The sequence below is a fragment of the Canis lupus genome, chromosome 11 (genome assembly GCF_011100685.1).
Source record: "Canis lupus familiaris isolate Mischka breed German Shepherd chromosome 11, alternate assembly UU_Cfam_GSD_1.0, whole genome shotgun sequence".
Classification (NCBI taxonomy): domain Eukaryota; kingdom Metazoa; phylum Chordata; class Mammalia; order Carnivora; family Canidae; genus Canis; species Canis lupus.
Window position 1 is genome coordinate 2342640 of NC_049232.1, and position 26000 is coordinate 2368639.

Consider the following 26000-nt stretch of genomic DNA (forward strand, 5'->3'; position numbering starts at 1 on the left):
GACTTGCCAGGGCACCCATTGCCCAGGGCACCCTAGGACCCCACCTTCTGCCTTGTCTATCCCCACTTCAGCCATCCCACCTGGCCCTCCACCCCATGTGGAGCCCTTCAGGACCTCCTGGTCTGTACCCATTTAAGCTCCAGCCATCCCACCAGGATCTTCAGTATGCAGAACATCCTGGGACCCGCCCCCCTCACTTCTTGGAGTACCTTGGGGCCCCCTGGCCCATGTCCTCCATCAGCTCCAACTTCCATGGAGTGCCCTGGGAGCCCCAGCACACGTGCTTGATGAAGCCCCAGCACAAAACCTCAGACACACGCAATCTACACAGGGCACAGTCCTACACAAGGTCAGTCACCTCTTTAAGACCTGAAGAGGTAGCTATTCTGCCTCATACACATAAATAAGCACAGGAAGTCAAACAAAATGAGGAAACAAAGGAATATGCTCCACATGAAAGAACAAGTCAAAACTTTAGAAAAAGAACTAAATGAAAGGAAGGTAAGCAGTCAACCTGATAAAGAGTTCAAAGTAATGGTCATAAAGATGTTCACCGGACTTGCCAGAAGAGTGGATGAGCTCAGTGAGAACTTCCACCAAAAGAAATGTTATTTATTTATTTATTTTTAAAAAAAAATTTTTAAAAGGAAATTTTAAAAAAGAAACAGTAAGAATTGAAGAATACAATGACTGAAATGAAAAGTATACCAGAAAAACTCAACAGAGATCAGGGGATGCAGAAAATCTGGCTCAGTGATCTGGAAGACAGAGGGAAAATTGAAAGCATCCAAGCTGAACAGCAAAAAGAGAAAAGAATACTACAAAAAGGTTAAGGAACTTTTGAGACATCAAGCATGCCAACATCTGAATAATATATATCTCAGAGGGAGGCGAGAGAGAAAGGGGCAGAAAACTTATTTGAAGAAATAATAGCTGAAAACTTCCCTAACCAAACCTGGAAACTAGCTGAAAACTTCCCTAACCAAACCTGGAAACAGACATCCAGGCCCAGGAAGCACAGAGAACCCTAAACAAGATGAATCCAGGGAGGTCCACACCATGATACATGATAATTAAAATGGCAAAGCTTAAAGATAAAGAGGGGATCTTTAAAGCAACAAGAAAAAGGCAAATAGTTACATATAAGGGAAATCCAATAAGGCCATCAGCAGATTTTTCAGCAGAAACTTTGTAAGTGGGACGCCTGGGTGGCTTAGCAGTTGAGCGTCTGGCTTTGGCTCAGGGTGTGATCCTCGAGTTCCAGGACTGAGTCTCACATTGGGCTCCTGCATGGAGCCTGCTTCTCCCTCTGCCTCTCTCTCTGTGTCTTTCATGAATGAATAAATAAAAATCTGAAAGAAAGAAAGAAAGAAAGAAAGAAAGAAAGAAAGAAAGAAAGAAAGAAAGAAAGAAAAGAAAAGAAAGAAAGAAAGAAAGAAAGAAAGAAAGAAAGAAAAGGAAGGAAGAGAAAGAGAAAGAAAGAAAGAAAAAGAAAAAGAGAAAGAGAGAGAGAGAGAGAAAGAAAGAAGAAAGAAAGAAAGAAAGAAAGAAAGAAAGAAAGAAAGAAAGAAAGAAAGAAAGAAAGAAAAACTTTGCAGGCCAGAAGGGAGCAGCATTATGTATTCAAAGCACTGAAAGGAAGAATCCTACAACTTAGAGTACTCTACCTAGCAGGAGAGATAAAGAATTTCTCAGACAAACAGAAGTGAAAGGAGTTCATTATGCCTAAACCAGGCTTATAAGAAATATTTAAAGGAGCTTCTTTGGTGGAAGAGAGGAGGCCATTACTACAAGTAAGAAAATTATGAAAGGGAAAACTTTCACTGGTAAAAGCAAACATAAAGTAAGGGTTGGATCAATCAGTTATGAAGCTAATAAGAAAGGTAAACAAGAGTAGTAAAGGCAATTATATCAGAAAGTAGTTAAGGGATACATAAAATAAAAGGATATAAAATACATCATATACATAAAAAGAGAGTAAAAGTGTAGTGATATATATATATATATTATTACATATATATATATAATTGTATATATATATTATTGAAGCTCAATTTGCCAACATATAGTATAACACCCAGTGCTTATCCAATCAAGTGCCCTCCTCAGTGCCTGTCACCCAGTCACCCTATCCCCCAACCCAAAATGTAGTGATTTTTAGAATGTGTTCAAACTTGACAGACCTTAATAGACCTTAAGAGAACTTATTATAAACTGTTTATATTCAGAATGTTATATATGAGTCTCATGGAACTACAAATCAAAAACCTACAACACGTACACAAAAAGTAAAGAGAAAGGAATGTAAGCATAACACTGTGGAAAGCCATCAATCACAGGGGAAGAAAGCAAGGAAGAGAGAGGGACGCCTGGGTGGTTCAGCGGTTGGGCCTCTGCCTTTGGCTCAGGATGTGAGCCCGCAGTTCTGGGATTGAGTCCCACACTGAGCTCCCTACAGGGAGCCTGCTTCTCCCTCTGCCTGTGTCTCTGACTCTCTCTCTGTGTCTCTCATGAATAAATAAATAAAATCTTTGAAAAAAAACAAAAAAGACAGAACTACAAGAATCAACAGAAAACAATGAATAAAAAGGCAGTAAGTACATACCTGTCAGTAAGAACTTTATTCTTTATTCTATTTATTTTTTAAGTTGCATTTATTTATTTTAGAGAGAGAAAGAACACATGAGCATGGGGAGGGGCAGAGGAAGAGGGAGGAGCAGGCTCCCCACTGAGTAAGGACAGCAACTTGGGGCATGTTTTCATGACCCTGAGATCACGACCTGAGCCAAAATCAAGAGTTGGACACTTAATTGAGCCACCCAAGCACCCCTATCAATAGTAACTTTAAAATATTTTATTTATTTGAGAGAGAGTGAGCACGAGAATATGCATGCAAGCAAGGGGGAGGGCCAGGAAGGCGGAAAGAATCTCAAGCAGACTCTGTGCTGAGCGTGGAGCCCAATGCAGGGTGTGATCTTACAACCCTGAGATCATGACCTGAGCTGAAACCAAAACCCGGATCCTCAACTGACTGAACCATCCAGGCACCCCATCAGTAATAACTTTAGGTGTATATGGTCTAAATATGCTCCAATCAAAAGACATAGGGTGACGAATGATAAAAAAAACAAGACCCATCTACATGTTGTCTTCCAGAGACTCCCTTCAGACCTAAAAACATACACAGATTGCAAGTGAAGGAAGGGATAGAAAAACATACTGCATGCAAATGGAAGTAAAAAAACCCAAATCAACCCAAAAACTGGGGTAGCAGTACCTATTTCAGACAAAATAACGTTACATAATGATAAAAAGGGATCAATCTAGCAAGATGAGCTAACAACTGTAAATATCTGTGAACCCAACACGGGAACACCGACTACAAGGAGCAGCTGTTAACAAACATTAAGAGAGGACTGATTAAAAAAAAAAAAAAAAAAAAAGGACTGATAGTAATACAATAGTTGGGGACTTTAACACCCTACTTACATCAATGGATAGATCATCCAGGCAGAAAATCTATAGGGAAACAGAAGCTTTGAGTGACACACTGGAGTAGATGGACTTAACAGATACATATAGAATATTCCATCCTAAAGCAGAATACACATTCTCTTCAAGTGCACTTGGGACATTTGCCAGGAGAGATCACATGTTAGGCCACAAAAGGAGTCACAATAAATGTAAGGAGTCTGAAATCATACCAAGCATCTTTCTCCACCACAATAGTATGTAACTTGAAATCAATTACAGGAAAAAACCCATAAGAAACACAAACATGTGGAGGCTAAACATGCTACTAACAAATTGGTCAACTAAGAAATCAATGGAGAAATTTAAAAAAGTACCTGGAGACAAATGAAAGTGGAAACACAATGGTCCAAAACCTTTGGGATGCAGCAAAAGCAGTTCTAAGAAGGATGTTTATAGTGATAAAAGCCTCCCTCGAGAAAAAAGGAAAAATCTCAAAACCAACAATCTAACCTTATACATAAAGCAACTAGAAGAAGAGCAAAAGCCCAAAGTCAGTACAAGGAGGAAATAATTAAGAGTGGATATAGTGAAACAGAGACTAAAAAAACAATAGAAAAGATCACATGAAACCAAGAGCCAGTTGTTTGAAAAGATAAAACTGATCAACTTTTACCCAGACTCAATGAGAAAAAGAGAGTGGGCTCAAATAAATAAATAAATTCAGAAATGAAAGAAGAAAAGTAACAACTAACAGCACAGAAATACAAAGGACTGTAAGAGGGAGGCCTGGGTGGCTCAGTGGTTGAGCTCTGCCTTTGGCTCAGGATATGATCCCAGTTCGGGGACTGAGTCCCACATCAGGCTCCTTGTAAGGAGCCTGCTTCTCCTTCTGCCTATGTTTCTGCCTCTCTCTGTGTCTCTTGTGAATAAAGTAAATGGATTCTAAGAAACTTATGATTGTCTAAGAATGAATCAGGAAGAAATAACCAGTTTCAAAGTGGTGAAACTGAATCTGTAATAAAAAAAAACTCCCAACAAACAAAAGTCCAGGACAAGATGACTTCACAGGGGAATTCTACCAAATAGTTATTTAAACAGAGTTAATGCTTAATCTTCTCAAACTCTTCCAAAAAACAGTAGAGGAAAGAAAACTTCCAAAGTCATTCTATCAGGCCAGCAGTGCCCTGATACCAAAACCAGAACAGAGGTACTATAGGTCAACATCTCTGATAAATACAGATGCAAACATCCTTCAAATATTGGTGAACTGAATGCACCGAGCTATTAGAAGGAATACTTGCCACACTCAAGTGGGATTTATTTCAGGATGCAGAGCTTGCCTGATATCTGTAAATCAATCGTGATACAACATATTAACAAAATGACGGGTAAAAACCATACGATCATCTTCATAGATGCAGGAAAAATATTTCACAAAATATAATATCATGTAATATCCATTCGTGGTAAGAACTCTCCACAAACTGGGTTTATTCCATCTCTTTTTTTATTTTAAAGATTTTATTTATTTATTTATTTATTTTTCAAGATTTTATTTATGAGAGAGAGAGAGAGAGAGAGAAAGAGAAAGAGAGAAAGAGGCAGAGAGATAGGCAGAGGGAGAAGCAGGCTCCCTGTGGAGAGCCTGATGTGGGACTCGATCCCGGAACCCCAGGATCATGACCTGAGCCTAAGGCAGATGCACAACCACTGGAGCCACCCAGGTGCCCCTACTTATTTATTCATAGAGAGAGGCAGAGACACAGGCAGAGGGAGAAGCAGGCTCCATGCGGGGAGCCTGACGTGGGACTTGATCCCAGGTCTCCAGGATCACACCCTGGGCTACAGGTGGCGCTAAACCGCTGCGCCACCAGGGCTGCCCACAAACTGGGTTTGGATGGAGCATACCTCAACATCATAAAAGCCATAAATGACAGAACCACAGCTGAGCATCAGACTCAGTGGGGAAACACTGAGGTTCCTTTAAGGTCAGAAACAAGACAGGGATGTCCACTCTTCCCACTTTTATTCAACAAAGAACTAGAAGTCCCAGCCAGAGTAGTCAGACAAGAAAAAGAAGTAAAAGGCATCCAAGTTGGTAAGAAAGAAGTAAAATGGACACTATTTGCAAATACATGATACTCTATACAGAAAACTTGAAAGACTCCACCAAAAACCCGTTAGAACAGATAAATGAATTCAGTAAGGTTGCAGATAAAAAATTAATATACAGAAATCAGTTGTATTTCTATATACTAATAACAAGCACAAAGAAAAATTAAAAAACCACCCCATTTACAATTGCATCAAAAATAATACAATAGGAATAAACTTCCCCAAGGAGATGAAAGACCTATATTGTGAAGAATGTAAGATATAGATTAAAAAAACTGAAGATTATAGAAAGAAAGACCATGCTCACAGATTGGAAGAATTAATATTGTTAAAATATCCAGAATCTGTAGACTACCCAAAGCAGTCTAGAGATTCAATGCAATCCCTATCAAAATACCAACAGTATTTTTCATAGAACTAGAACAAATAATCTTAAAATTTGTATGGAACTACAAAGGACCTCAAATAGCCAAAGGCATCTTGAGAAAGAATAAAGCTGGAGGCATTGCAATCCCAGATTTCAAACTATACTACAAAGCTGTAATAATCAAAACAGTATGGTACTCAAATGAAAACAGACACCTAGATTGATGGAACAGGACAGGAGAGCCCAGGAGTAAATCATATGGTCAATTAATCTACGACAAAGGAGGCAAGACCATATAATGGGGAAAAGACCGTCTCTTCAACAAATAGTGCTGGGAAAACTGGACAGCTACATGCAAAAGAATGAAACTGGACGACTTTCATACATCACAAAATGGATTAAAGACTTAAATGTGAGACCTAAAACCATAGAGCATAGATTGTGATCTCTTGGCACACTGGCCTTTGCAATATTTTTCTGGCAAAAGACAAAGTACAGACTGTTGGGATAACATCAAACTACAAAGTTTTTGCATAGTGAAGGAAGCCATTCAACAAAATAAAATAGCAACCTACTGAATGGGAGAAGATATTTGCAATTCTGTCTGATAAGGAGTTAGTATCCAAAATATACAAAGAACTCCTACGATAAACAAGAACAAAACCAATCTGATTAAAAATGGACAGAGATACCCGAACAGGCGTTTTCTTACAGAAGATATCCACATGGCCAACAGCAGGTGAAAAGATGCCCACCATTACTAACCATCAGGAAAATGAGAATCAAAACCACGCTGAGATGTCACTGGACACTGGGGACAATAGCCAGTGCTAAAAAGACAAGAAATGACAAGTGCTGGTGGAGGAGGAGACCAGCTTTCTGATGATCTGTTTGCTGGCCTGGAGGTTGCATTCGGGACCAGTCACAGATGTTCTTCATGCCTGACTCGTGGTTTCTTTGATGATACAGTCCCCTCAGTCATTGTATCTGCTGTTTATTTCCCCTCAATCCATGTGTCGGTGACTACAGTTTACTGCTTCATTTATTAAACACAGTTCTTGTGCCTGCCTCACTGCTCTGTGTGGGCAGGGGCAGGTTGTAAACTGGTGCAGCTACTGTGAAAAACAGTCTGGAAATTCCTCAAAAAATTAAAAATAGGGGACACCTGGGTGGCTCAAGCAGTTGAGCATCTGCCTTTGGCCCAGGGCATGATCCTGGGGTTCGGGATTGAGTCCCACATCAGGCTCCCTGTGAGGAGCCTGTTTCTCCCTTTGCCTATGTCTCTGCCTCTCTGTGTCTCTCATGAATAAATAAAATCTTTAAAAACAGAAATATTATATGATCCAGTAATTTCATTGGAGAAAACACAAGTTCAAAAAGATATCTGCACCACTACATTCGCTGCAGCATTATTTTACAAAGGACAAGATGTGGAAGCAGTCCAAGTGTCCATTCATCAATGGATAGAAGAAATGGTCCATATATAAAATGGAATATTAGTCTTTGAAAAGAATGAGACCGGGACAGCCCGGGTGGCTCAGTGGTTTAGCGCCACCTTCAGCCCAGGGCCTGATCCTGGAGACCTGGGATTGAGTCCCAGGTTGGGCTCCCTGCATGAAGCCTGCTTCTCCCTCTGCCTCTCATGAATAAATAAACAAATAAAATCTTAAAAAAAAAAAAAAAAAAAGAAAAAAATATAGTGCAGGGAATATAGTCAATAACAATGTAATTGTGTCATATGGTAACAGATGGTGACTGCACTTATTGTGACGAGCACTGTGTAACAGAACTCGATTCACTATGTTGTACGCCTGAAACTAGTGTCAGCTATACTTCAATTTAAAAAAGAAACAAGGACAAGAAACATGACCCAGCAAGAACAGGAAACATGAATGGCTAACAAACATATGAAGGGACGCTAATACTTACTAGGCTGACAAATGCATATAAAACAAGCATGCTCACAATACAGATGTGGCCAAACAGGGCTGGAGGGGACGGTGTGTACTGGTGCAGTCCCCTGGAAAGCAACACAACTGGGCTTCCACAAACCAAGGACACAAAGGAAGTGTTTGTCCGGCAGGCACTCCACTTTCTATCTGCTAGAGAGACCCTCCCAAGCCCCCTGGGGGGATGTGTACCCCAGTGTTGGTTTGTGCCAGTGGAGTGGCAGGAACAGAACATTGTCGCAGTGGGAACGGGCGAGGCAGTGATGCATATACCAGGACTAACCACTTTGAAGCCCAAACCAGATACACCCAAGACGCATGTAGCTCTGAGGGGAAAAAAGGTGAGATGAGAGCCATGCACAATACCACCTATATAAATTAAAACGTACATACTCAAAATGATGTGTGTTTTAGAATGACAAATACCCATAAAAAATAAACATTGTGGAATATGGGCCCAAAAGGATAAGGATGAGAGTAGGCATGAGGATAAAATAAAACAGGAAGTGTTTTATTATAGTGTACCCTGACCTGAGGGACAATATCAAATCCCCTATCCCTGAAACCCAGCCGTATAAGAGGGAAGGTGGGGGGTGTGCTGCTGCCCCAGGAAATGTACTGTACGCAGCACTGACTCAGCAGTCCAGGGCTGGGAGCGTCCAAGCAGCTGTGACAAGCCCAAGAGCCGGTGACCATTGTTAATTATGGCAGACAATTAGCAAAAGTGTCACTTGCCCAAACCTGGAATTCACACCAAGTGTGCGGGGGCTGCAGAGGCAGTGGCTGTAGAGAGCCAGAGAGCTGGTCTGGGTGGCAGGGCCTACCGTCTGGACAGGGGCCATGAGTGAAGGGTTTGCAGAGAGGTGGGACAGGAGCAGAGTCCAAGGGCAGGGGCATGACAGGTTAGCAAAGCCACCACTTCTGTGCCCTGAAGTGAGTGAGAGAAACCACAAAGTGAACACTGAAGGCCCCAGGACACCCTGCAGTAGAGATCCGAGGTACAGGAAAGGAAAGCACCCCTTGGCCTATTGTTGCAGATCACTGGCCACTGATAGGAGGGAGGGAGGGACTAATGGAGTGAAGCAGTGAGGCAGGTACACGGGACAATGACCTGCTCACTGACACCCAGATGAGGGGAAACAGACGGAGACAATGACTCAGGGGACTGCATTGCAAAGAAACCATAAGTGGGGCCGGAAGACATCCTGTGACTGTTTGATCCTTAAGACAACTGCAGGCCAGCAGATAGACACAGCAGCCAGCCACTGGGAAGGCTGCACTCCCTGAGAGCCCACTTCTTTTTTTTTTTTTTTCTGAGCCCACTTCCAATGGGCCATGGAGATGGTGGACCTCTCAGGGGCCAGAGGTGGGCTGACTAGTTCTTCAGCCAACAGAGGAAGGGGAGCCAGATGTGCCAACAAATGGAGCCCCCGGTACCCTGGGCAGCCTTCATGGTTCCTCCCCAGCCAACCCAAAGATGGCCACAGCTGGCTGGGGTCTGCCATGCGTGTCCCTCATTTCCCTTTGCAAACAGGCAGTCCTGTTTCAGCTCTACTGTCTGATGCTGGGTGGGATGGGTTAACATGAGGAAAATGGTTCGTCTTGTGGTTCGAACACAGGCCTCCCAGGCTCTATGGGGAGTGCTGCCTGTCACCCAGGGGCTGTGGATGGTGAGGATTCTGGGACTGGATGGGACTTCCAGGAGCTCAGTGGGGCTGATGGTGATAGTGACAACCAGGTCTCCCAGCCCTGATGTTACCCCCTTTCTGGCTGGCAGCCCAGACATGGCAGCCCCATGGCCCCCTCACAGCCACGCCTGGCCATGCTACCTCGCCCTTGGCTGTGCAATTGAACGGAATGATGTGTCCAACTTCTCTGCTGTTGTCTGGGAGGAAATCCTGGCTCTGGATTTTTGCTCTTCTCGCCCCTTCGGGTGGCAAGAATGGCACCCACTAGAGTGGCCTGGACAGCTGGAGCTGCCACGAACCCGGGTCCCTGCATAGCTATGAGGAACAAGACTGCTGGTCTGGAATGCTCTCTACTTTAGGGTCTGCTAAGTTATTACAGTGGTATGGTTTCCCCTGACGTGCATTTAATATTAAGTTTACAGACTGGCCCAAAGCAGAAGAAAACACAGATTAAAACAGAGAATGTGTCAGGAGGGAACACAGTGAAACTGTTTCCCATTTTCTCCCTATGCTTTAATTTCCACGGCTGCTATTATGATAATGTCAGTTATATAACAGTTTAAAAAAGGCAGGGCAAAAGAACACGTGTGTCTGCCCTCACGCCTTCTCTCACACAGATGCAGGAGAGTCAGAGCACAGCTAGGGAGGAGGAAGTGGGTCAGTCTGAACATTAAAAACAGAAAAGAGAACTTCAGAACAAGAAAGAAGTTTGGAGAAGGACAGAGGATGATCCCAGGGACTGCCGTAGCTTCTGGGCAAGGAAGCTCTGCCACCTCAGATGCTACTTTCAAGCTGTGGAATGATCCCTTGGAGATGACAGGAGAGGCGACCTGCCAGCTGCGAGGCTGGAGACCCAGCTAGATGAACGTCACGGCAAAGCCTGAGAAGGCAATACTAACTTCTAGGGCGCCTTATTCCGCTTCTCCATCTCCTTGGGGCAGACACATGATAGAGACAGCGAAGGGAAAGACAGGCCAGGTTCAACTTTGGATTCAGAAGACATTGTTCCATTTTCAGGCCTATGTATTAGCTGTGCCAGTCCGGGCACTTGACACAGTCACTGGGTTTGACCCTGTCCTTAGGCCCCCCACCCTGTTACAAACTTTTCTTGGGGACCACTGGGAGGCTCAAATAACCTAAGAGCAGGAAGGTGCGACAGGGCCTAGGGACCAGACCTCGCAGAGGTGTCCTCCTCTCTCCTGCAGAAAGAATGGGGATGGACGTAAAGGCAGTATGCAACAAGCAGCAGAAAGCCAGCCTGCGGTATGGACACGCAGCCCACTCCCACCTGAACTTTGTGGAACATCTGTAAATTAATGGCTTTGACTTCTTCCAGCTGCTGGCGGAGGGCAACCAGGGTGTCCTGTTTCTCGTGGGTGTCCTTTTCTAGCAGCTTCATGGCAATTTCCATTTCTGTCTTCATTCCAATCTGTAACTCCAGTTCTTTTTCCAGTTCCTTCAGAGCATATTAATAAGGCAAGTGTTATTGAAGTAGACAGAGAGATATGTTTTTCTAAGGTGTCTCTTGGGCAAGGCCAGAAATACAAACCCCAAGTCAGAAGAGGTTAGGGAGATCTAGGAGAGTCTGTCTGGAACAGAACTGGATTAAATTTTTCTCTTTTTCTCATTTTATAGTGACTGGCTCTGTAGCAGTCAATAGAAAGCTGGCAGGGACACCTGGGTGGATTAGTGGTTGAGCATTCGCCTTTGGCTCAGGTCGTGATCCCGGGATCAAGTCCCACACTGGGCTCCCTGCATGGAGCCTGCTTCTCCCTCTGCCTGTGTCTCTGCCTCTCTCTCTCTGTCTGTCTCTCATGAATAAATAAAATCTTACAAAAAAAAAAAAAAAAAAAAGAGGCAAGCTGGCAGGTGGCACTCTGAGCCTCGAGTTCTACCAACAATGTTCTTTAAACCTGAAGACCAGGATGCACAGTCTCAGAGAATGTCTGCCCAACAATGCAACGCTGCAATGTTGGAGTTTTGGGACTGTGTTGCTAGATTATGGCAATAAGGGTGTGACCATGTTGAACCAGCTCTGTCCTGGGTAATTCAGGACATAGGTCTCCACATTCGTGCAACGAAGCAAAGAAACAAAGCATATCTAAGAGCTGGGTCTAATAAAAAACACTGGCTGGGGCGTCTAGCTAGATCAAGGCGCCTGTGAGTCTTGATCTCTGGGTTGTGAGTTCAAGCCCCACGATGCGCGTGGAACCTACTTGTAAGAACACAAAAAAACAAAACACTGGTCACTGGCATATAGATTGAGTGGAAAGAAACAGACCAGAGGCTGTGACTGAGGGAGGTGTACTGGCAAAGCAATCACGATTCTGATCTCACGATGATCCCTGACAAAGGCTGATAAAATTGGCAAAAATGCAGAACTTCGTGGTAAACTAAGTAAGCCCTTAAAAATATTTTATTTTTAAAGATTTTATCTATTTGAGAGAGAAAGAGTGGGTGAGAGTACAAGTGGCAGAGAGGAAGAAGCAGTCTGCCCATCGAGCAGGGAGCCTGATGTAGGGCTCTATCCCAGGACTCCAGGATCATGACCTGAGCCTAAGGCAGACACTTTTTTTTTTTTTTTAATTTTTTTTATTGGTGTTCAATTTACTAACATACAGAATAACCCCCAGTGCCCGTCACCCATTCACTCCCACCCCCCACCCTCCTCCCCTTCCAACACCCCTAGTTCGTTTCCCAGAGTTAGCAGTCTTTACGTTCTGTCTCCCTTTCTGATATTTCCCACACATTTCTTCCCCCTTCCCTTATATTCCCTTTCACTATTATTTATATTCCCCAAATGAATGAGAACATATAATGTTTGTCCTTCTCCGACTGGCTTACTTCACTCAGCATAATACCCTCCAGTTCCATCCACGTTGAAGCAAATGGTGGGTATTTGTCGTTTCTAATGGCTGAGGAATATTCCATTGTATACATAAACCACATCTTCTTTATCCATTCATCTTTCGTTGGACACCGAGGTTCCTTCCACAGTTTGGCTATCGTGGCCATTGCTGCTATAAACATCGGGGTGCAGGTGTCCCGGCGTTTCACTGCATCTGTATCTTTGGGGTAAATCCCCAGCAGTGCAATTGCTGGATCGTAGGGCAGGTATATTTTTAACTGTTTGAGGAACCTCCACACAGTTTTCCAGAGTGGCTGCACCAGTTCACATTCCCACCAACAGTGTATGAGGGTTCCCTTTTCTCCACATCTAAGGCAGACACTTAACTGAGTGAGCCATCCAGGTGCCCCACTCCCAAATTTTTTTTAAAGGGACGATCTGATTCTCCGTAAATATATTTTTTCACCCTTGAAAAAATTTATATAAAAGATTCATTTGTTTTTAAAAAGCAGATCTAGGGATGCCTGGGTGGCTCAGTAGTTGAGTGTCTGCCTTCAGCCCAGGGCGTGATCTTGGAGTCCTGGGTTAGAGTCCCACATCTGGCTCTCTGCATGAAGCCTGCTTCTCTCTCTGCCTGTCTCTGCCTCTCTCTCTCTCTCTCATGAATAAATAAATAAAATCTTAAAAAAAAAAAAAAAAAAAAGCAGATCTAAGCAGGTGTGTGAAAAGTACCGACAAAGAACCTGGCGGGCTTCCTGGGGAATTCCTTCTAAAGATGCTCAGTCCTGTACACTCACCAAACGGACTTTCTTCTCCTCTTTCAGCTGCTTCCATACGTCACTATACATTTCATCCAGACCTTGCCGAGTTTGCTTGTAGGTCTCCAGCTCAACTTTTGTATCTTGCTTTGTTATCTGTATCAAAAAGAATGCCAAGAGGAATGGTTTGCTTATGGAAGTGAGCTAATTACAAAGAATTTAACTTTTTTTAAAAGATTTCATTTATGGGATGCCTGGGTGGCTCAGTGGTTGAGCACCTGCCTTTGGCTCAGGGCATGATCCCAGAGTCTTGGGATCGAGTCCCACATCGGGCTCCCTGCAAGGAGCCTGCTTCTCCCTCTGCCTATGTCTCTGCCTCTTTTTCTATTTGGTCTCTCATGAATAAATAAAATCTTAAACAAAAAAAGGAACAGTTTCTTTTAAAAAAATAAAGATTTCATTTATTTGAGAGAGAAAGAGAGAAAGTATGCGCACAAGTGGGGGAGAGGCACAGAGGGAGAAGCAGGCTCCCTACCAAGCAGTGAGCCCAATGCAGGACTTGATCCCAGGATCCCAGGACTGGGACCACCCAGGTGTCCTAACTACAAAATATTTTAAAATACACCCTAAGGATGTCTGATTGGCTCAGTCGGTAAAGTTTGTGACCCTTCATCTCAGGGTCATGAGTTCAAAGCCCTAGGTTGGGCATAGAGCCTATTTTTTTTATATATATATATATTTTTTAAATTTTTATTTATTTATGATAGCCACAGAGAGAGAGAGAGAGAGAGGCAGAGACACAGGCAGAGGGAGAAGCAGGCTCCATGCACCGGGAGCCCGACGTGGGATTCGATCCTGGGTCTCCAGGATCGTGCCCTGGGCCAAAGGCAGGCGCCAAACCGCTGCGCCACCCGGGGATCCCGCATAGAGCCTATTTAAAAGAAAAAAGGAACATTAAAAAATATGCCACAATTTTTAAAGATGTAGGATAATTTCTACTCTTTAAAAAAAGATTTTATTTATTCACGAGAGACACACAGAGAGAGGCAGACACAGGCAGAGGGAAAAGCAGGCTTCCTGCGGGCAGCCTGGTGTGGGACTCACACCCAGGACCCCGAGATCATGACCTGAGCCTACTAAGGCAGATGCTCAACCACTGAGCCACCCAGGTGCCCCTGTTTTTTAAGCATAATAGAGAAAGGCTAAAGGCTATTTCAAAAATATCTTTGGGGCAGCCCCGGTGGCTCAGCGGTTTAGTGTCACCTTCAGCCCAGGGTGTGATCCTGGAGACCCACCTCAGGCTCCCTGCATGAAGCCTGCTTCTCCCTCTGCCTGTGTCTCTGCCTCTCTCTCTCTGTCTCTCATGAATAAATAAATAAAATCTTTAAAAAAAAAAAAATTTGAACTCGAAGGATAAAAGCAAGCCAATAGACTTTTGAATAGTTAGGTTTGGAAAATAATTTATATTTAATTTTCTTTAAAGCAGAGTAGTACTTAGTGGGGAAAGGCCTCCATTCAGTGCATCATTCAGCATGGATTTTCACTTATCCGGCATGATCTTTAGCACTGGGTGGATTTCTCTAACAGAGGGAGGCACAAAGAGCTATGTGAGTAGGGGCAGGGGGCCCCGGCCTACAGATGGGCACCAGGGGTGGCATCACAGAGGGCCAGCCTGTGAGCAGAGGTTTCAAGTGCAAAGGCCCAGAGGTGAGGGAGTGGTGGTCCAGGTGGCCTGCAGGTGGGGTGAGAGGGCAAAGACGCCCCAAACAAGGACGCCCTAGTGAGGCCAGCATCTCACCTCCACGCTCTTCTCACTTCTTTCACGAATTAACTCATTTTGTTCTCTTAATTGTTGCTGCTCTTCTTGAAGTGAACAAATCCGGTCTGTTGCAGCTGAAAGCTGATAAAGAAAGATTTTATGTTCCTTAACATCAAAATTCATCTTACTGTTCAAATTAAAAGCTGATGTTTGGCATCTTCACAACTGGCGATGGATTTCTGCATTATTTGCTATTTTGTTTTTTATTTTATTTTGAATAGGAAATACATTCACATTAAAAAAAAAATGAGAGCAAACTAGTTAACATGGGCAAAATGTATGGACACAATGATAGGCACTTGCATGTCCAATACTGGAGAGACTGTTTAATTAATGACAGTAGGAGCATCAAACAGACATGTAGTGAGTAAAATGTTTGCAAAGGATTCAAATGACTTGAGAACATACTCAGGGCATAATATCAACAGAGGTAAAAAAGTGGGTCATATAGAATGTTCTCACTTCTTCTTTTTTTTTTTTTTTTAATGTTCTCACTTCTAATTAAAAAATCACCCTATGTTAAAAATGCTTAGGAGAAGCTGGGGATTATATAAACGCCAATGACGACAGCAGCTCTTGCTTAGCAGAGGGATTATGGGCTTTTTTTCCCCCCGGAGTCTTCATTCTTTTCAGTTTTCCTAGCTGATAAGCAAAGAGATATTTTATCAGTAAAGGGAGAGTAAAAACCTTCTGGAGGGAGGAATCACAACCAAACCATTGAGGACGGGCGCTCGAAAGTCCTCTTCCTGTCCCCAAAGGAGTCACTCTATTTTCTGGCAAAGTGTGTACAAACAGGATGCCTTACAGACCCGCAAAGGGGGAGGCTCTCAGGAGAGGCGGCCAGAGATGTGTGACCACACCTGCCTGCCTCTCCTTCTCCAGCTTCTACACACAGCCTGGAGAGAGGGGCAGGCTGGGGAAGGGGCAAGAAGATGAGAACTTGGCCTGTGCTCCTGGCATCACTCAGGGAGAGAGGCCCTGGAGCCCTGAACTCCTTGCTCCTCTTTGTCACCAGCATCTAAGTCCAAGCAGACTCAGGACCCATAACTGGGGTCTTTCAACACAAACTATTGTGCTCAAGTAAGAAACCTGAAGGCTTTAGGAGTTGCTAGCTGCCACAAGGGAAGAGGCAGGCGAAAGCCATATGCTAACTCCTGTTCCGCTCCCTGAAGACTGAGAGAACACACCCTGGAGAGAGGGACGTTTCTCTAAAGCATGTTTTCTCTTCCAACTGTTGGCCTTTGAAGAAAAAAATAACCTGGTTGTCTAGTTTCTAAAGCTAAATGAGACCTTCCTTGAAAGTATGCCACCTCACCAGGGAGAACAAAGAATCAATGTTTGTTCTAAAATCAACTAACTAATGTCTGCACACGCCAAGTGTTGTATTAGGCACATTTATATAACACAGTGTTAACTTTTACAAGGACATTGGAAGGTATGGGTTATCATCAGATCTGGAGATGAGAACCTTGAGGCCCAAAGACCTGCCTACCTAAACTGAGGCCCAGAGGCCCACCCACCCAAAGGAATCTCAGGGCCTCTGATTCTAAGTGTGGTGAAGCTGCTCCCGTGAAGTTCATCTGTGAATGCTTTCTCCTCACACAAATCTGAGCTCCTCTCATTAAAGCTCTTCAGGCCTGGCCCCGGGGGGAGAGCAGTCAGTTCAGAGTAAGCCTTCAGCTGGGCTCTCCATACAAAGACATGCTCTGTGTTTCTCCTTTGGCCATAACCTGCTTCCACACTGAGGTGGGGGGTCACATCCTGGCCCCTGTCACAGCCCTCTTCCTCCCCAGGGAGACCTGGTGGGGAGGCCCGAGCAGCCAGGGACCGCTACCTGTGGAAAGCCTCAGAAAGGCTGAGCAACCCCCCTCCTGCTAACAGGAGACAAGATGTGTCCACCAAGGAGACTGCCGGGCAGCGGGCAGCAAGCTTTCTTCCTGGGCCTCAGCCCTCCTTCTTCCTGTCCTTTCATTCTCTCTCTTCCTAGTGAGAAAGCAGAGAAAGACCACACTGTGGGGAGACTGGTTCCATGCTCCTGAGAGGCCGAAACACAGAAGGGGTGGGCAAGGGTGACTTTTACCTCATAACAGAGTCTGTGCCTTCTGGGCAGCAGGGGGACAGACTATATCAGAGGAAGGTGGGTAAAGAGGAAGAGAAAAGCACATTCAGCACAGAAGCTGGGCTTTCCCGAGGAGGCCTGGTCTTCCCCGGGTCCCCTGGGAGGTGCTGAAACCTAAGTCACTTAGAACTGGCTCGAGGGAAGCCCTGGACAGGGTGAAACACAGACACCCTGAGGACACAGCACTCTGAGAACCCATGACCCCCCCGCCCTGTGCCGCTCAACCCAAGCTCAGCAATTCCCACTCCGATCGGCGAGCGGCTCTAGTCCGACACCTCAGTCACACCATTGCTCTTCAGCTTGGGCCATTCTGTTCTATGAACTTCAGTAAGTTACAAACCTCTTCTTGAAGTTTTGAATTTGTCTTTTCCAAGCCATCAATCTTGCTTTGAAGATCCCCAACGGTGCAGCTAGAGAAAGCAACACATTAAGTAACTGAGCTTCTAAAGGCCATCTCCCCAGCCTGAGAATGAGGAGGACGGATTCCTAGGTCTCCTGCATGGGATGGATATAGAGCTGAGGATCTCCAACGAACCAAGAGAGGAGAATTCTAAACACATGTGTGTGTGCGCGTGTGGACACATTTACTGAAAAGCTCTCAAAGTCTTTCCCCTGAAATATGCTATCCAGGGATGCCTGGGTGGCTCAGGTGGTTAAGTCTCTGCCTTCAGCTTAGGTCATGATCTCAGGGTCTTGGGATCGAGCCCACATCAGGCTCCCCCCACAGTGGGGAGTCTGCTTCTTCCTCTCACTCTGCCCCTCCCCCCACAAAATTAATTATAAATTAATTTTTATTAATTTATAAATTAAATAAATTTAATTTATTCATTAAATAAATAAATCTTTAAAAAATGCTACCCATTTCATTTTTAGCCAACTAGAAAGAAAATAGTTTTTCCCCTCCTAACACAATAGATGGGAACAAAAAATGTGCTGGCAGTCACATATCTAAATCAATATCCATAACAAGACATTGGTACTCTGGGGTTGTAGGATTGAAGGTGGTTTTTAAATCTTTTTATACTTTGCCTCATTTTTCAAATATTCTTTAAGCCATCTGTACTATTTTCCTACTCAAAAACATGTCAAACAAATGTAATCTCATAATAAAAGTAATGGCAACAATAATGAGCAGAACTTACTTTTTGGATGACGTGCCAGGCCCTGTTTGTTCTAACCACTTCAAATGCATCAATTCATGTGACCCTCCCCATGATTCCAATTCTGTGAGTAAATCTTATTGCTGCCTATTTCACAGATAAGGAAACACGAATTTACAGTGGAAAACTCAATCATGTCCATATCTCTCTGTCTGGAGGGGCACAAGAATGTGAACCCAGGTGGTCTGACTCCAGAGCCTATACTTTTAGGTAAAAGGGCTCTACTGCCCCAAACTGGTGCCTTTTGCCAGGGGGGTGTGTAAAGAAAGAAACCTGGTAAGGCTAGTGAATCAAGGTTCAAGCATTGGGGCGGGGGAAATTAAAACACAATGACACAAAATGAAAGAGGAACACAAACAAAAGATATGGAGGGAATAACAAGGTTTTTGTTTTTGTTTTTTTTTAAAGTAGATGCCACACCCAGTGTGGAGCCCAACCTGGGGCTTGAACTCATGATCCTGAGATCAAGACCTCTGAGTCGAGATCAAGAGTTCGCTGCTGAGGGCAGCCCGTGTGGCTTGGCAGTTTGGCGCCGCCTTCAGCCCAGGGTGTGATTCTGGAGACCCGGGATCGAGTCCCATGTTGGGCTCCCTGCATGGAGCTGCTTCTCCCTCTGCCTGTGTCTCTGCCTCTCTCTCTCTCTATCTTTTATGAAGAAACAAATAAAATCTTAAAAAAAAAAAAAAAAAAAAGAGTTGGCTGCTTAACTAAGCCACCTGGGCACCCTGATAATTACCAGTTTTAAAAATATACAATTTCAGTTCTATTTCAACTATATAACTTAGAAAATGTCACTAAAATTTATATTTTTCTTAGAAAAATCAAAAAAGACCTATCTTCAGGAGAAAGAGACCTCGATAAACAAACAACTTAGGAAAAACTGAAAACCTGGCAAAGTACTGCCTCAATAAATGTTTTGCATTTCATGTTTTCTGTTAAAAAAAAGTAAATTTTGTTTTTAAAAGTTATCTTTATGCCCAACATGGGGCTCAAACTCATGTTCCTGAGATCAAGAGTCACCTGCTTCCCCTGACTGAGCTGGCTGGGCACCCCCATCTTCATATTTTCAAGGAGCAAATAATGCCCACAAACCAGAAGCTCTTCCTAATTCATTCTGTGAAGCTGCATAACTCTGACACCATGCCAGAGGGGAAAAACTACAGAACAGTTAGGTCAGTTTACATATTAAAAAAAATGGGGATCCCTGGGTGGCGCAGCGGTTTAGCGCCTGCCTTTGGCCCAGGGCGCGATCCTGGAGACCCAGGATCAAGTCCCACGTCAGGCTCCCGGTGCATGGAGCCTGCTTCTCCCTCTGCCTGTGTCTCTGCCTCTCTCTCTCTCACTGTGTGCCTATCATAAATAAATACAAATAAAAAAAAATGATTACTAAAACTACGATCAAGTAGAGTTTATGCCCATGATACAGAAATGGGTCAGTATGAAAATATCTACTAATCAGATACATCCCATCAACAAATTAAGGGATAAAAGTCATGATTACACTAATAATGCTAAGGGACCTTCGATAAAATCTGACATCTGTTCCTCAGAAAAACAATCAATGAAGGACCTATCAAGAATCTTTCACAGCAACTGCCAACATCACACCTAAGGAGCTCTTGGAGCAGCCTTCCGCAGGCATGTTCTATGGCATGCTGGCTCCTTTGGCTGTTTGGCTGGCACTTGGGGCCAGGGGAGCAGCTCCCGAGGAGCAGGGCTGATGCCCACAGCACACTCTCTGAGGGGACTCCTTGCTGAAGAAGGCAATGGGTCTCCCAAACACATTTGCCTGAGAATCTCTGCCCACTCCACCAACACTGCTGCCGGCCGCTAGTTTCATGAAACACAGCAGTGGCTTTCCAATTAAAATGAAAAATCAAGGCATAGATGTCTGCTACTTGCTCCTGAATTGTCACCAAAGGTCTATCCCGGTGGGTTTTCAGCCCTATTATCCTGCCCCAGGCACCCCAGAGGGATGTGTGTTGATTCCCAGTGGGAACAGTGCTTCCCGTGGCAGTGACTTCCAACTAGGGGGCTGAGGAGTATAGAGTACAGGTTTAGTCTGGTTGCTTTCTACACTGTCTCTACCTGCAGCAAACAAAGAACCAAAGAATTTCCAAAACTCCTTGGTCAAGAAATCATATTTCTCCAGTCTGCAACCACGAGCACAGCATAACCGTTCCTCTTAGTCTGGAGACAGAGTCTGTTATGAACATACGGCAAGTCACAAATGCTCCCTGAAATAGCACACGGGCATCGAGAATGAACTGTAACGTTGGAAGAAGGAGTGAGTCCTACCTTAAGTGACGGTTAAGTTCTTCCACATAATTTTTCTGATCAAGGACATCAGTAATCCTTTCATGCCTTTTAAAAAGAGCACAAGAAGAGAGAAATTCCTTTTACTCACGGCTAATACTTTATTACCATCCCCAACATGCCAGTCAACTTGAGGAAGTACCAGTGTCATCAAGAAACCAAGGGACAATCGGACCTCAGCAATAACATATGCCTGGTCCCCATCCAGGAGTGTATGGAGAGCAAAGCTGGGCAAGGTGCAGGTAGGGCGGGCCTAGCAGCTAGGGCCTTGGGGGATGCAGAACCATCAACAGGCCTCCTCCTGCAGACCACCCCCACCACAACCCGGCCCAGGAGAAAGCCATCTGGAACACAAGGTGCAAACACCACCACAAGGTGCAAACACCCCTGGTCAGGTGCAAATGGCCCTCCCTTGAGGTGGCAGATGAAGCAGCCTTTGTCATGTTGAATGGAAAGAGGATGGCTCCAAAGAGAACAGAGGCTTTTCAAAACATAAAGCTGACCAGTCTGGTTTTTTTTTTTTTTTTTTAAAGGCTTTATTTAACATTTTAAAGTTAGGCTCTTTTCCACTTCCAATTTCAGTATGTACACACGGGGGTTCATTCTACACAGGTGCTGAATTATTCAGCATGGTCAAATTTTTCTTTTATCTGTTCTGCCCTTCACGTAGCTCTGCAGGGTAACCCACCTTAGTAGTCTGTTGAGCCTATATGCATAGGATCACAATGACTGTATTATCTATACAGATATGTAACTGAAACATAAAAAATTTATCAGGAATTTCTTAGGTTTGTTTACAAAGATGATACACAGGTGACCCTTTAAAAATGCAGGGGTTAGGGATGCCAATCCCTGAGCCGTAGAAAGTCTGCATATAACTTTTGATTCCTCAAAAACTTAACTACTAATAGCCTACTATCGACTGGAAGCCTTACCAATTATGTAATCAATTAACAATTTTGCATGTTATGTGTATTATACCACAGCCTTATGATGAAATAAGCCAAAGAAAATGCTATTAAGAAAATCTTAAGTGGAGGGGTGCCTGGATGGTACAATCAGATACGTGGCCGACTCTTGGTTTTGTCTCAGGTCTGATCTCTGATTTTTGAGATGGAGCCCCATAGCAGGCTCCACTTTCAGCACAGAGTCAACCTGAGGTTCTTTCTCTCCCTCTCCTTCTGTCCCTCCTCTAAAATAAATAAATAAATCTTAAAAAAAAAAAGAGAAAATCATAAGGAAAACGCATTTAATAGTACTGTACTTACTGAAAAAAATCTGTGTATAAGTGAGTTTGTGCAGGTTAAACCTGTGTTGTTCAGGAGTCAACTGTATAGGGAAGCCTGGGTGGCTCAGCGGTTTAGCACCACCTTCAGCCCAGGGCGTGATCCTGGAGACCTGGGATCAAGTCCCACATTGGGCTCCCTGCATGGAGCCTGCTTCTCCCTCTGCCTGTGTTTCTGCCTCTCTCTCTCTCTCATGAATAAATAAAATCTCTTAAAAAAAAAAAAAAGAGTCAACTGTATACACTTCTCAGCATCACTCAAGGAAAGCATCACTCTTCTCACTCGATTATACATTGGGGAAATCCCTGTAAGTCTACTATACCCAGGAGGTCAAATTTGTTCTTTCTGTCTACATAATATATCACAGAATGGAATACTTTGAATGTTCCATAATTCATTCAATTATTCTCTTATTGGTTGATAATGTTTATTTCCATTTCTTTACATTAAGACTATATATGTATATATTTTTTTAATTTTTATTTTTAAGTAATCTTTTACACCAACGTGGGGCTCTAACTCACACCAGGATCAAGAGTCACATGCTCTACCGACTGAGCCAGCCAGGTGCCCCCAGAATGTATTTTTGCTTAAGGTTCAAGTGGGTGAATCCTCAAACTCAAGACACCTGAAACATTAATGGGATTCTCACTGCCAGATAAGGCATGGTGCTAGGGTACCAAGACCATGAGAATCCTTATCAGAAGACATTTAAAAGACAGGTAATAGATGCATGTGGTAAAATATTTAAATACAACCCAAGGACTTACAGGGAAACTCCCTCCCATGCCTGCTTCCCAGCCTCTTCCCCACCAGATAGCCACTGTTGACAGGTCTATATGCTAATCTAGAAAATGTCCATGAGTATGGAAGTACAACATACAAATATGGATATATATTCTTTATCATAACACAAATGATAGCATGTTATACACATAGCTTGCTTTGTTCACTTTTCTTTTTCCCCAGAATAGCTCCTTTAAAAAGAATGCTCTTGGGGTATCTGGGTGGCTCAGTTGGTTAAGTGTCTGCCTTTGGCTCAGGTCATGATCCCAGGGTCCTGGGATCGAGCCTCATGCTGGGCTCCCTGCTTATCAGGGAATTTGCTTCTCCCTCTCCCTCTGATCCTTGCTCCCACTTGTGCACTCTCTCTCAAATAAAATCTTAAAAAAAAAAAAAAAAAAAAAAGCAGAGGCTCTTATTAACAAACATGAGGGAGAGCTACACGTGGTATGAAGAGATATCCAAGACACACCAGGATCAAAGAACAACTCTAGGGATCCCTGGGTGGCGCAGCGGTTTGGCGCCTGCCTTTGGCCCAGGGCGCGATTCTGGAGACCCGGGATCGAATCCCACATCGGGCTCCCGGTGCATGGAGCCTGCTTCTCCCTCTGCCTGTGTCTCTGCCTCTCTCTCTCTCTGTAACTATCATAAATAATAAATAAAAATTAAAAAAAAAAAATAAAAGATTTAAAAAAAAAAAAAAAAAACAAAAAACAAAGAACAACTCTAAAGGCAACTTATTATGTATACATAATAGTACCACCCTATTTATATTCATTATATATTTATATATGTAAACCATAGGCAAATTATACTGCCGACAAATATATACCTGCAAGGCATTTAGAAAAGCTGTGGGAGGAGACACTAGCAGCCTCCTCTTAGGGAGGAGCCAGCCTGGGATTGACCTGGGGGGATGGGGGCAGTGTAAACGGGGACATTTCACTTGTCCAGTCTATTCAGCAAAGCTCAATCCCTTGCATATGGGAATGCTAATGTATTACCGCTGTAACTCAAAATGCCTGATGAAAATGAAAACGTCAAACAAAACAAATGTAGCGTTCTTTGCCAGAATTTCATTAAAAATGGAAAGAGCAGCAGCCTGCAGTGCAGTACTTACTCTTTGCCACCATCAAGATCCTGCACATCCTTAAGGTAGAGGGAAAAATCAATCACTCCAACCTGGTTGACATAAAATGTACAAGTTTAAATAAAAGAAATTTTCCCTGTTTTCCACAAAACTTACATCTTTAAAATTCAGGCCATTTACATTCCTGTCTCTTTTGTGCAAACATTTAGTTGAGCTATTCAGCTCAACAAAATAGCAATCAACTGAACCAAGAGAAAACCAAGAGAAAAATAACCCAAATACCTTCTAGAAGAAAAACTTATTAAAAACCAGAATTTAGGACAGCCCCGGTGGCGCAGTGGTTTGGCACCGCCTGAAGCCCGGGGCATGATCCTGGAGACCTGGGATCGAGTCCCACATCGGGCTCCCTGCATGGAGCCTGCTTCTCCCTCTGCCTGTGTCTCTGCCTCTCTCTTGGTCTGTGTTGCTCATGAATAAATAAATAAAATCTTAAAAAAAAAACCCAAAAACAAAAACAGAATTTAAGGAGGATATTCTGAAATTTCATCCTTGTCAGGATTTATTCAACAAGGATTCAATTTAATCCTTGTCAGGATTTATTTAATTTAATTTAATGATTTAATTTAATCCTTAACAAGGATTCAATTTAATCCTTGTCAGGATTTATTCAACAATCAAGTTGCTGACAAAGATCAGCAAAGTTCTTTGGGTACAAAGTTATTTAAAAAAAAGGGCGGGGGGGATCCCTGGGTGGCTCAGCGGTTTAGCACCACCTTCAGTCCAGGGTGTGATCCTGGAGTCCCGGGATCAAGTCCCACATTGGGCTCCCTGCATGGAGCCTGCTTCTCCCTCTGCCTGTGTGTGTCTCTGCCTCTCCCTCTCAGTCTGTGTCTCTCATGAATAAATTAAAAAAAAAAAAAAGGCCTGGATTGCTAGACTAAGGGGTAAGTAACCTTAACTGACACTCTGCTCCTTCCTTCCCTATACTCTGGGTAAAATGATCCCCATCCCATTTTCCAGGAGAACTGTGCTGCTGTGGAGAATGAGGGACGACCCAAATGCTTCCCATCAGAACATCAAGGGCTCTGTCCAGAAATAAATAAAGCACTTGAGAGAGAATGAAAGTCTGGTCCACCACCACCGTCCACTCCTGTGAGAGTGAAGTCACTCCTTGAAAAATGGGAACACTGGGTCCATCACTAGAGAGCTACTTATCACTCCTGTAAAGGCTGCATCACAGAGCACAAAGAACACTGAACATTGATGTATAATGCCATAAAACCAGCTCGAGGAGAAAGTTGTAAGCCTCAGAGTGATAGGTACAGCATTAACTCTTTCTAGTAACACATTTTTAAAAAAGGATTTTTATTTTTAATTAGTTAATTTAAAAAAATATTTTACTTATTCATGAGAGACACAGAGAGAGAGAGGCAGAGACATAGGCAGAGGGAGAAGCAGGTTCCATGCAGGAAGCCCAGTGTGGGACCCCAGGATCACACCCTGAGCTGAAGGCAAACACCCAACTGCTGAGCCACCCAGGCATCACCCTAAAAAGGATTTTTAAATTTATTTTAGAGAGAGAGAGGGTGTGAGCACGCATGAGCACAGGGGGAGATGCAGAGGGAGAGGGAGAATCTCCAGCAGACTCTGTGCTGAGCACGGAGCCTAGGCGGGGCTCAATCCCCCAACCCTGAGATCATAACCTGAACCAAAACCAAGAGTCGAATATTCAACCAACAGAGCCACCCAGGCACCCCTACAGTAACACCATGTATGTTAAAGCCAGAGCCACAGCTGATGGTCTCTCCAACTTCTCTGCTATACCTCCTACCAATCTATATTCCCTACCCTTGAACCTGAGCAGCTTTATAGTGTTCGTCTTGAGTAAAAAGCAGCAGAAATGATGCTGTGGCTTCTGCTGCCACATTAATGAAGGCAACACAAGCTTCTTCCTGGCTTTCCCTAGGGGGGCATTTGCCTTTGGAGTTCTGGGCTTCCTTGGAGGAATTCTGGGCTTCCATGGAGGAATTCTGGCTACCCTGGAGCCACCACGTGAGGGGAAAGTGGAAAGTGGAGAAGACCACATGAGGACAGAGGTGCCTGAGAAGCCTCTGCTGTTCCAGTCCCACTTTTTCAGCTGGGAAGACATACAAGCAAGACACGAAGCCTTGAGGCACCTGCATGGCTTAGTGGTTGAGCATGTCCCTTTGGCTCAGGTCATGATCGCA

The 26000-nt window shown here is 43.8% G+C and overlaps 1 protein-coding gene across 5 annotated transcripts in view; it reads right to left on the reverse strand.

The window, feature by feature from the left end:
- RUFY1 (RUN and FYVE domain containing 1) overlaps nucleotides 1–26000 on the reverse strand; it is a 64987-nt gene that overhangs the window by 14880 nt on the left and 24107 nt on the right. For all 5 annotated transcript variants that reach the window (XM_038551760.1, XM_038551765.1, XM_038551764.1 and 2 more), the window contains exons 6-11: nucleotides 23803–23864; nucleotides 20596–20661; nucleotides 17478–17547; nucleotides 14998–15099; nucleotides 13239–13355; nucleotides 10882–11049 (exon numbers count right to left, since the gene is read on the reverse strand). In XM_038551760.1, coding sequence (XP_038407688.1) covers nucleotides 10882–11049; nucleotides 13239–13355; nucleotides 14998–15099; nucleotides 17478–17547; nucleotides 20596–20661; nucleotides 23803–23864 — 585 coding nt within the window. The remainder of the gene's footprint in view (nucleotides 1–10881; nucleotides 11050–13238; nucleotides 13356–14997; nucleotides 15100–17477; nucleotides 17548–20595; nucleotides 20662–23802; nucleotides 23865–26000) is intronic.